The sequence below is a fragment of the Cygnus atratus genome, chromosome 8 (genome assembly GCF_013377495.2).
Source record: "Cygnus atratus isolate AKBS03 ecotype Queensland, Australia chromosome 8, CAtr_DNAZoo_HiC_assembly, whole genome shotgun sequence".
Classification (NCBI taxonomy): domain Eukaryota; kingdom Metazoa; phylum Chordata; class Aves; order Anseriformes; family Anatidae; genus Cygnus; species Cygnus atratus.
In genome coordinates, this window is record NC_066369.1 from 24,612,823 (window position 1) to 24,624,963 (window position 12,141).

A 12,141-nucleotide genomic window follows, 5' to 3' on the forward strand; every position below is an offset into this window, starting at 1 on the left:
TTAGGTGAACTACCTGTGGTCTGGATTTTGCTATGCAACGAAACTAGTAACCAAGATCCTCGAGTGACATTTCAAGATCTTTGAAGCCAAAGCTTCTGATAACTGGAATTTTCAAGGACTTTATGTAGAATTTAGTCTTTCATTAGTAATATCTAACTTCATGCTGATATTTCCCTACTACTTGGAAAAAGATAATACAAAAAGATGGTAGTAAAACAATACAGGGGTGTTACGGAAGGGAATCTGATTCGCAGTTAACCTGTCTTACTTCAAACAGAACTTAGATTTTTGTTAAATTTTATAGGAGGTAAGATCACATTTCAGCAGTACAACCAGGAGAACATTAAAAAGACATTGGGATGGACTTAACTCTAGAAGCGATTACTCTTCAAATCAATAATAAAAACTACATTCAAAAGCCTGCCATGTCCAGAGTAGGAAAAAGAACCCATTGCTCCCAAACACATAAGTAGCTTTGCCTCTCAACATAACAGAAATGGTCAAATACTGCTCTGATTGGCGTAGTCTCTTGTGAATAGGATTTCTCTTGTGCCCGCAGAGATAGCTCCATTAGAGGACTTCTGTCATTAGCTTACAGAATCCACTTCACTGTTTCTTTTCTTTACAGAAAGATGACTTCAGCTTTGTATTTTGCTGCAGATTTCAGTGCGGCAAGGAAGGCTTAGCTTGCAAGTCCCAAAGAAAAACACCATCTCTTCTAGGAGTACGTAAGGATATACATGCACTATGAAAACATGGACTGAAGTTGAATTTTCCTTTCCTGCAACAGCATTGAGAGAACACAGCCCTAATGCTCTTTCACAAACCATATAGGATACTTATTTATGCAAAACCAACCAGTCTTTGGGGGCAAGCAACATTAACTGCCTTGACTGAAGCCGGCCAGACATCATGGACAGGAACGAAAGAGCACACATGCATCATTGCTCTGCAGAGGAGGCAGAATCAAAATAGAAACTGTAGTCGCACAGCTGCATCATTCTGTTTAGAGTCAGTTTGCAACACAGTAAGTGATTTCCTTAGGTGACATAAATAACAAAAAATGTAAAAATAAAATATGAAAAATAAATATTCAAAACTTTGCTGCCTTGTCCAACAATAGAACTGTTTATAGTTCTACTTCTGGCTCAAATCTAGTGGAAGAGGCAACAGTGGTTTGTGGTCCCTCTAGCAGGCTCACAGAAAGGGAACGGAAACTGCTACAAAGGATTCATAAGTGTTCACAAGACCTTATGCAAGATCCCAATTTCTATATCACTGAAAGGTATCGCAGTGACTTAGTGACTGTTCTGGGGACTTAGCAGTGTTCTGGGGAAGCACTCCCAAGATGCCAGACACTCACTTCATACCACTTCCTTTTAAAAACGGAGGAGAAAAAAAGGAAAAAAGGGTCAGGGTGTGGAGTCAAGTTTTATACTATGGGTTCATCAGCATTAAAAAATAGCTTGTATATGCTAAGCTATTTGTCTTTGCAATTCAAAACAAAATTGAAGAAATAAACCCCAAATCACTGTGAGATAAGACTATTCTCACAAATACACTAACACTGCTATAGTTTCAGTAGTACTGATTTTCTCTGTATTTCTATGATCTGAACAGCAATATTTGCATGCATTTCCAAACACTGACCTCTGATCCTTGCTTGTCATTCCAGCTACAAGTCTCTGTATACAGTCAACTAAATCCATTGTTATCTCAGCAGCATGGACACAAAGATCAAATTTTTTAGACTATGCCCTTTACTTCCTTATTTTGAAATTTTTTTGATGACAAAAGTAAATGCTCACATAAAAAGATGTTACATCCTTGAAGAGCTGAGAGCATTTGTTCTAATAATAAGAAAAAACAACTTCACAAGAGCACAAATCTCTTCTGGAGAGGGGCTGGTAACGAGAAAAAGCAAGAACGTTCAGACATTTTTAAGATTACTTGGCAGATGACTAAGTTACTATGCATATAACAGCAGCTCACAGCACACAATACTTTTTTTGCTATCAATAGAAAGGACTCTGTCAGCTTTAAATGTAGTCCATTTAAATTTAAAAAAAAAAAAAAAGGATTCATACCACATTAAAGAAAAAAATCACCATTACAATCTGTTTCCCAGACACGGGCAACTAATGCACAATGACAGAGGGGAGGTAGACAACACGACAGAAGAAAAACCCTCCTCAAAATCCCAGACACATCCTAATCTCTGCATAACAGTTCACTAGAAACACTATTACGCAGAACAACAAACAAGCCAGTTTTCAAGCAGAAGATGATGTTAAAACACCAACTTAATCTTTACGAGTATTAAAAATTCAATGCCCCCTGCCATCTATCATTTTTCTTTTTAAAAGAGAGAACAGACAATTTTTCCATTTTGGAAAAAAAAAAAAAGCATTAGGTCATGCATAGGCTACAAAATGCACCCTTTGAACATTGACTAAGTGAGGTACCAATAGCAACAAGGAGGAAAGAGCCTGGAACAAGTGTGAACTAGCTGCCAAAGTACATCTCCAAGTAGTTTCTCCTCAGAGAAACACTTCAGGATTTAGGACAGCACATCAGTTTGATCCTCAGATTCTTCAAGTTATTTTATTTACTTCGTTATTCAGGCTCAGCTTTGTATACAAATTTACTGCTACCAGAAAGCCACCCAGTAACTTATTAAGCTGAATGTACAGTAGAACATCATGCATCAAGGTCACATTCTACTCAGTGGGAAGTAGGGACTACTCTCCTTGAAGGATTAGATGATTTAAGCATGAAAAAGCTGTTGCTTGTTCACATTTCTTCTATCCCACCCTCATGAGACACTGGAACAGCTATACTTGCCCAAAATATTAACCTCGGGATTGGAATCCAGCAAACTATGGGATATTAGAAGCTGTCAGTGGAGGACTAAAAAGGGGAAAATAAATATATACAAATTAATATACATGGAATTGCTACAGAGGCCTATACTTCAGCTTAAAAGAAAACAGAACAAAAATATTGGGATGTCAATAAAACAGCAAGATTAGAAAATAATACACTGACTAGATTAAAGCTAGTCCAAGCATGTTACTAAAACTGGTCACACATCTGACTACAGAACAGCCACAAATATATACATACAAACAGCAGGGTAAGCAAGACAGAAGGCAAAAAGGTTTCCAAACACCTCCAAAACATCTTGCTTCACATGCATCTATATTTATATTCCTGATAGTCTAACCCCCCTTAAACAGTAATTATTTAATTATTTAAATATTCTCTGTTTTAGATGTGATGGGCATAGGGGGCACGAAACCTGGGGCTTCATTTTTTCAGAGAAGGTTAGCAACAGAGATGTCAAAGATCCTTTTCATTGCCACATTATTCGTATTGTATTCATTAAGTAGAGAAGTGATGGCAAACATAGCTCCTGAGGAAAAGTCAAACAACAAGACAGTTGATGGGGAAAGATTTCCTGTCTCTTTAGCCTGTATCCTCCAAACATAAAACCTACAGTCATGCAAGTACTGTTATCATCTGCTCTTGTTAATGATTCCAGAATTTCACAAACAAAAACAAGTCATTACCTTTCCCTTAGAGAAGATCGATTTAGCACTGAACTTGGAGAATGCTTCCGAAATGCTGAAGGTGCTGAATGCACTAATGAACCAGCAGAATGGGACCGTCCGTTAGGTGGACCAGAGATCACATTCTCAATACAAACATCAGACGAGCTGTCACAGTCTTTTCCATGAGTAGATTTTGCCTGTTAAAACAACGAGGAAAAAAATGAAAAAAACACCAAACCTTGCTAAAATTTATTATGAGTATCAAGATGTACAATTTTGTTTTTAAAACCAAAGCGTTACACGCTTCCCATATACACAGGAATATCTACCTGCTGGGAATAGCATGGATCCCCATTTCACACACCATATTATGGCAAAGTCCAGTGTAACAGGCCTTTTATCACCTTTTTCTGACTGCACAGTTTGAAGGCTCACCTCTCCCAGGACCAGAGTCAGTGATGTCTGGGAGTTTAAACCACGCAAACCTCAGACCTCTCCTCAGTCTGTGACCCCTTGTTCTTAGAAATATTATTTTTCTCATGACTGCTTTTTCCTCCAGGGAAAACTCAGGCCTACCTATTAATCTTCTACTCACTCTTCACTATACTAGGTACTCTTTTTGTAGCTCCTCTTTTACAACAAAGACAAAGGTACTCTGACATTATCTTCATATCCACTTAATACACAAAGCAACTAGTATCTTAAAAAACAAACGTGAAATGACAGAAGTGTGGCTTGCCGTTTGTACTAGTGTTACTTTTGCACACTCTTCTGAAAAAGTTTCCTCTCAGAATGACCATGAAGGGAACTGTAAACTGCCTTTAAAGTCTCTTCTACAGTCTTGTCACAAGCCTTAACAGCAAGGAAAACTAAGTCTGGTACCTATAGGCATGGATATCTTACAGAGCTTTAAGTTTCACATTTCTATTTGTAAATAATCCACCAGCAGAGCTAAACTGAGTTATACCAGATTTTAAATGTCCTTCGTCTTGTGTTTGATAGTACAGTAAATAAAGTTTCAAAAATACCTACACATAGGACAATCCTCCTCACTCAGGGCTTCCCCAGAAAAACAGTTTGTAAACAATAGCATCTCAGAGTACTCACTTTGGCTCTCTTGGGTTTGTAGCTGCCGAGAAGAGAAGGATCTGGAGAAAGAAAAAAAGATGTATCCCAGAAAATGATCATTCAACCATCCAGATACTAGCAGTGAGGTAGACTTCATTCTCCTAACCACTAGCCAAAGACCACCAACTCACTTTGTAAGTACATAATGGTACCAGATGGTAATAGGTCTGTTACATTATCTAGCTGCTACAGGTTGATAGGTGTAACCCCAAAGGGAATGTGAAGCCTTTAAAATCCTGCACCCGGTGCTACTGCAGAGAACAAACGTAAAATAAGTTCAAAATTATTTGCTATACAACTATTCATAATTATTGAGGAGGCACAATAAAAATGAGACAAAGCAAACAAATACTGATGAGACTCATTAAAATCTCCATATTGCCAGACACGTGCAATAAAATCAAACGTTAGCATACTTCCTTAATTTTCTTGTCCTGTACCCTTTATAAAACCCTCAGTTACTGCTATCAATGAGTGTCGAAGCCTATACAGAGGTGTATCCTGGATGCTCATTAATAATTGCATGTCATTGACCCACTACTCACAAATATTGCCAATAGAAACATTATTCTTTTGTGGAGTAACGTAGCCCATGAACTTCAAAACAATCGATACTCCAAGCCTGACCAACACACCTACTGACTGAGGTGCAGATTTGCTCCTCTCTGTGCAACTAATCAAAACAGGTGAAGTGGAACAGAGCATCTGCCTGGACTTCGGTATTTTCTGCTCCTGCTTTTTTATCATGTAGAACTACGTTCCAAGTTTCACAAGGTAAAGAAATATGCAAAACTTGCTTTTGCAGCAGTAGGATTATTCACTATTCTTACTATTCCTAGGAAGTAGGAACAGTTTTTTCTCCATTACAGACTGTAAAAGACTAAAAAAACAAAACCAAAAACCTACTAATCTATTGGAGAAAGTAAAAGCTTTAATTAGAGATATAGTACTAAATACTGACCATGCGTTACCTTGCACCAGGCTCCCATTGTGCTTTCTCGCAGGGTACACCAGGCATGAAGTTCAATACCAGGACTTGGTTGTTCTACCTGGAGCAAAACTACTATTAAAATGTACAGTATCAGACGTTTCGATCTATATACATATTTTGTATTATTTATATTCAAAAGAGCATGCGTAGTCCTTTCTGAAGCCATTTATTCTAAATCAAATACTATTTTAAAATATTTTCATAATATTTTGTTCATGTTATATGATAAGCATAATTGCACATAAACAAAAACAGTCCTAGAAAGGTCCAGAACACTCTGAACGTCACATTGTTCAAAAGGAAAAAAATGCAGATAGTTTTTCCTTCATCTATAACGTCTATAATGTCTTAAATAATACTTGATATCACATATTTATTCCAAACAGTTCAGATCTCAAACTGCTACTCTTCCTAATTAAAAAAGTTACACTTTAACATAATTTAATTTTAATCTTCATGCAACGCAAAATCTCCAAGCCAAAAGAGATCTCAGCAGTAAAGATGCCCTAAAAGTAGCATTCTCAATCTAGAAAGGTCACAACAGTCAGGATATGGTACATTAAGAGACAAGATTTTTCCTTTTTGTACAAACATAACAGCAACCAAAATCAATAATCAGTGTTTACAGGTGCTGTAATTAAACTGTGAACTTCACCTATAGATCAAAAACCAGAAGAATTGATTAACAGGAGTTAAAAGAAAAATATCTGAGAGAGAGAAACAGTAGGTTGATGAATGATTAATGGCTTATTAAGGTTAATCTGAATTTCTAAAAGGTACCTACAAGTAGAAGAAAACTTGGGGAAGAATTCTAGAGCTTGACAAGCTGTTACTATCTGTACATCAACTAGAAAAATTAAATAATTTGAGGACCAAATTGAATTAAATACTCAATGGCTGTGACAAGTGTCCAAAATTGTAGACAAATCATAATGTCACAGCACAGAGTCAGAACAACTCCGTCTCTGTCCCTACATATTCTAGGTGGTATTCTAAAAATAGAGGATTGTTACAATTTTAACAAAAAATAAGATAAGAACCAACTTATAGTAGAATACGATTATCCAAGAGGGCTGAGCAATCTGGACCCCTAGTAGTAAAGCACTTTAACACAGTTTCTTTAAATAACTACTTAATTTCAGAATGTTTTTTCCATGTACATTTAGTAAAAATTTCTCATGCAGGTGCTAAATGCAGGTGGTTATCACCTGTAAGTAAAGTACTAGAGATGTAGCTTTGAGCAAAGGAAGTGTTTCAAAGATCATAGGATGCCAACAAAGTTGAAAGAGAGGCAGTGTAAATGTTCATAATGTGACTAGACAATCTTTCTTTAAAATCTTATTCAGGAATTTTTAATACTAATATCAATTACTTCCAAGTTGAATTTATACAGCTATTATCCTGTCTAGTCCGCTGGAAGAAAAGAAATGGGGCCTCAGAGAATTTAACCAAGATATTCATGAAAGAATTTGATCTTTGTCTGTTACTAACACAGATAAAAGAAATTTTATTTTAGTTAATTTTATATTTAAATCATCATGTGACAGACTGGTAAAGAGAGGAAAAACTATTCATCTAAACTAAGAGATGAATGAATTTTTGGAGCAGTATTTAGTGAAAGAACAATATTTGATCACAGCTTAAGCTAGAAGCACTTTGTAGAGAATACAAACCCGTCTAACTACAAATGGAGGTTTATCAGTTTCTCTTCTGAATTCATAAGGACCAAGGTTTAAATGGGCCAGTCGTTGCCTGGCTTCTTCTGATAGCTCACACATTCGTCTTTTTGTGTATGGAGATGGAGAACGTGACTTAGACGCTATTGTAGGCTGCTCGTAGTTCTTTGTCACTATGCTGTGCCTGCTTTTCTCAGGTGAAAGTGTGATTTTCTTTGGTAACTTTGTTTGCAATTTTCCATTTGGGGTTGAGTGATGTACCCAATTCAAATCATCCTAAAGGGAAAAAGAGAAATTACCCAGTTTGACAGCATGCAGAACAAAGACCTCTGACAATAACAGAAACAGGGAACTAATAATTTTAACAGAAATAGATGCTATGTCAGCTGAAGTTCCTCTCAGAAAACTATAATCAAACAGCAATATAAAAAGCAACATTGTATTTACCGTTTTGTCTAACATCAAAAAAAGGTTAAAACCACCTTAACTTCCAACATGTAGCAATGTTTAAGTGTCTAATACTTAATCAACTTGCTCACAGGGTTAGTATATAGACTGTAAAAAAAATCAAATTGAATTTGGTAGCAAGTTCATTTAACACAAACTTTACCTGCATTGGACATACAGTTTTGAAGCATTTTTTCATCTGTTTAAAATTTTTAAAATATCTTTTAAAATTCTTGTCCTTTAAAATATATACATTAAAATACAACCACTTAATAACTTAAATCATATTCATTTAGAGTTGCCTAAAAATCCACAAGCGTAATTACACGTTGCAATTTATATTTTCATGGATCACAGTGAATTTATTAGCTCTTTAAAGAGTTACAATCAAGAAGATGTGTTTAGTAAAACAAAAACCTTTAAAGACCATCTTCCAAAGATTGTCTTAAATGATGTGAATACTTTTGCAAAAGGGGTGGCAAAACAGCTATTCATTTGTCCAGCTGGCAGTTTACATCCGAAATATGCATTTTTTTTAAACCAAGATTTATAAAATCACACCATTATCAAATATTGCCTTAAAAGTTTATCTCTGAGTTGATACTGCTTTTAAAATACTCACATACAGCAGAATAAGGGAAAGCTGGAGAACAAATTCTGGGAAACCCAGTCAAATATTGAAGTTTTGCTTGAAATACATCATCATTCCTTCGTAATTCTTGGCATTAAATGAACTTCCAATTACTCTAGAAGCTTTATAGGTCAAGGAACTCTAGACTATGCAACTCTTAGTAGACTACTTCGTAGCAGCATGTTTTAACATTAGGCTTTTTGCTGAAATTTTGCCCCAAATCCCACATTATAAAAACTCAAAAATAAGAGAGCAGCAAGAGTTTTTGTTTTGTTTTTGGTTAGAAATTCCTTTTCGAGCTTGAGGAAATTGACACTACTCTTAAATCTGAATGTTGCATGTACTGACTCAGTTCAGAATAACCCAGGAGCAAAAACATCCACTTCCAAATGTTGCCTTTGTGTCTTTCCTTCTCATCTAATGATGAAGATTAAGTTGTGTGTGTTTGTTTTGTATCAACACAGTTTGAATCTGGCATCAGAGTGGCAGTTCACTCCACTGTGTTTCTCATGCCCGTACCAGCACTTCTGCAGTTAGTAGTAAGCCAGAGTATGAAACCAGCCCAAACAAAAACGGACCTAGCTCTCCGAGATTAATTTCAACAGAAGTCAAGTGTGCTTTTTCTGGCTTATTCTCTATATCCTCACTGCAACACATGCAAATCTGATGTGCCCCTTGTAACATTAAATACTTTTAAGGACACTTTTTAGTTTTAAATCAAGCTGCCCTTTACCTTCAACAAGGTTAGTTTTCTGTCAGTGCCAATTTTCACTGATTTTTTTAATCCTTTAAGTGTCTCAATATATTTCTTTTGATAAAATTGGAAGTAACTTCTCAGTAATTAGCAATGCCACAAATGGGTCAGTCACCTAGTGCTTTTTGCACACATACCTTCCTAACAGCCATTCCACTTTAATGATGCTGCACAATTTCTCAATAATCTAGTGACAGTGACTTTGTGTGACAGCCTGTCCCAGGAAACCCAACAAAAACACAAATCAGTGAGACCAGAGAAGAGTGCCACCAAATGAACAAACGCAGAGCGTTTTCTTTTCCCCAGTCTCTTCAGCTACTTTGCCTTTAACTTCACTCCTAGCAGAAGCAGCATTTCCTGATTAATATTGGTGAAGCCTTTTCAATAGAAATCTTCACTTCCATTGCTGTTACTGATATTGTTATGAAAAACAATTAAATTAATTGGTTTGTTTTTGATAATGTACCTTGTCTGACTTCACCTAGCTTTCATTGTCCCATCTTAATTTTAAGTGTCAGTAAGAAATGGTAAGGAGGCATCTTCCCACCTACAAACGCACCAGGGATTGACACTTCAGCTGATCATAGCACATAGCAGCTGATAATTGTTTCAGATTCAGGGAACTCTCAACATTTACTGTCATGCACCAAACCCACTCTTTACTCATACTTGATTAAAAATTTAATCAAGTTGTCAAGCACCCATGACAACTGCTTTAACCACAACAAAAGAATGAGAAAAGTTCGAAGTGAACAGCACATGCAAAAATTGGAACTTACACTATCAATATTAAATCTAGAAATTAAATTGCAAACAATTAAATTATGCTAACCTGTATGTGACTCCTTCCTGAGCTTAACAGACTTTCTGTAATAAGGGAGCTCGTGGAAAATCTCAATTTTGGTGCAATTCCCTAGAAGAGAGACAATAATTGAACATCAAGCTCCAACTCAAGATAAAGGGTATCAAAGTAGTAAATGTCACCTAATGTAACAAACCATTCCTAATTTTCAGCCATTTCCTTTGTTAATTTCAGCCTTTAATAAAGATAATTAGAAAAGACAGAACAGCAATGGTAAATGTCAAGATGCTAACATTTGCATTTCTGACAATTCAATTACAGATGATTATATTGCTTTCGTACAACAATTAAGGTCTGACTTTTATTTCAATACATTTCTTTGTCAAAAGCACTTTTAAAGATTTTTTTCATGCCATGCTATATAGCATCAATAAAAATTCCAGTCATGCTCTAGAAGTTTCATTATTGCTAACTTTGGAAACTTATTTATAAATAGTCTCAATTGTGCAATCTTTTTTTGTAAAAAGATTTTGAAAATTAGTCGGTTACATTGCAAACAATTATTCATTTGTAACAGTACCATTAAGAGTCCCCTTTATTCTGTAACCTTCAGAGCTAAGTCTGATTTCTCTGGATTTTCTCCCATGTTCTACTTCTTTTTAATCCCTTCTTAAGGTCGTGGCTGGCAAGAGACAGCCCTAGTTTGAACGGTTTAGATTCTGTGGGATCCAACTGGACCTCCTGGTCAACCAGCACACATGTACTAATGGGCCACCAGGCCCCTGCGCCTTTTTATGGCTAATAGTCTGTTCAACTCATCTTTTTTTACTGCAGCCATATCTAGGTACGTAATACCTTTGAGAGCCCTACTTCCTGCTAAATTTGCCTAGAATTGGCCAATGTATACAAAATTTACTAGGCAAAAATAGCAGAGATTTTGACATACAAGTGTTACGTCCCAAAGCAGCAACACTGAAAAACACACATAACAAATAAAGGCCATGTGTTCTAGAAAGAAGCAAGAATCATCTATGCACATCTATCTATGCACATCTTGCACAGCTCTGTAGAAACAAAGGGGAATTTAAGTCTCCCTAGAACTTCCCACCCCGCTCTTCATTCAACACAAAGAGAGCTTGCTGCGTGTCCCCAGGCACCTGTGTACAGGGGCATTTTTTCATCTGAACTCACGAAGTTACTGAGAAACAAAGAAAGGGGATGGCCCTTTAGTGACCCTATCCCACACTTGAGAATTAGCAGGAACTTCATGTGTGAAGGCTACTGCTGAACCAAACTATTCCCTACCACCTGTCTAAACACACACTGATTTCCCGTAAGAGAATATGATCTAGCCTCAAGTTAGATTATGGAAATAAAATGACAAAAATGCCAAGAAAGCTCAGGCACATCAATTAGCAGAGTCCAGGATTCAATCAAGTCAAGTTATGGCATTTAAAAGAGATTTTAAAGCTGATCATCTTTAATCAACTCATTTTTATTACTAATGAATTGTCAAGTGTTATCAACAGTTTAAAAAAGGACACATCAGAATTAGTAAGTCTTCTATAAAAAGCAACAACAGAGCACCTACTGCTTTTCTCTTACAGAGAACAAGAATGAATAGAGAATTGTTACATGCTTATAATTAAAAATCACATAAAACCGTGGTTTCTTCAAAGACATGGTTTGTGGAGAAGAAATACAGAATGGCACTCAGACACACAGGAATGGATAGGTAACTTATGCTAACTAGGTAACGTAGCTAACAAAAAACAGAAGGTTTCTACAGTTCCCAAAATGGGAATTGCTGAAAGATATTCAGTATACGCAAAGGCTGTTCCATAGCCCCAAACATGTCTGTAAATGAAAGTCCAGCTAGAAAGTTTTGGACACGTGTTCCTCTGCCACTGGCTTAGTGGTGCTTGCAGCCCTGAGCAGACTTATCAGTCCTCCTGTACCAGTCATTAAACAGATGTGACATGGATATACTATTAACTTGATCATAGGAAAACTGTAAAAGCAGTTTATATTTAGGAGAATCAAGTTGCAAAGCAAACTTAAGTGCTTTTAACTGTAAGGAGCGTGAAGACAAGTCTGTAGCTTAAGAAGTATGTATGTACATAATAGAAGGTCTTATATTGGTATGCTAATGAAGGAT

At 36.3% G+C, this 12,141-nt stretch overlaps 1 protein-coding gene across 1 annotated transcript in view; it reads right to left on the reverse strand.

The window, feature by feature from the left end:
- SPATA6 (spermatogenesis associated 6) overlaps positions 1-12,141 on the reverse strand; it is a 43,282-nt gene that overhangs the window by 18,469 nt on the left and 12,672 nt on the right. The window contains 5 exon segments of the mRNA XM_035537815.2: positions 3,573-3,751; positions 4,662-4,702; positions 5,644-5,731; positions 7,347-7,625; positions 10,014-10,094. Coding sequence (XP_035393708.1) covers positions 3,573-3,751; positions 4,662-4,702; positions 5,644-5,731; positions 7,347-7,625; positions 10,014-10,094 — 668 coding nt within the window.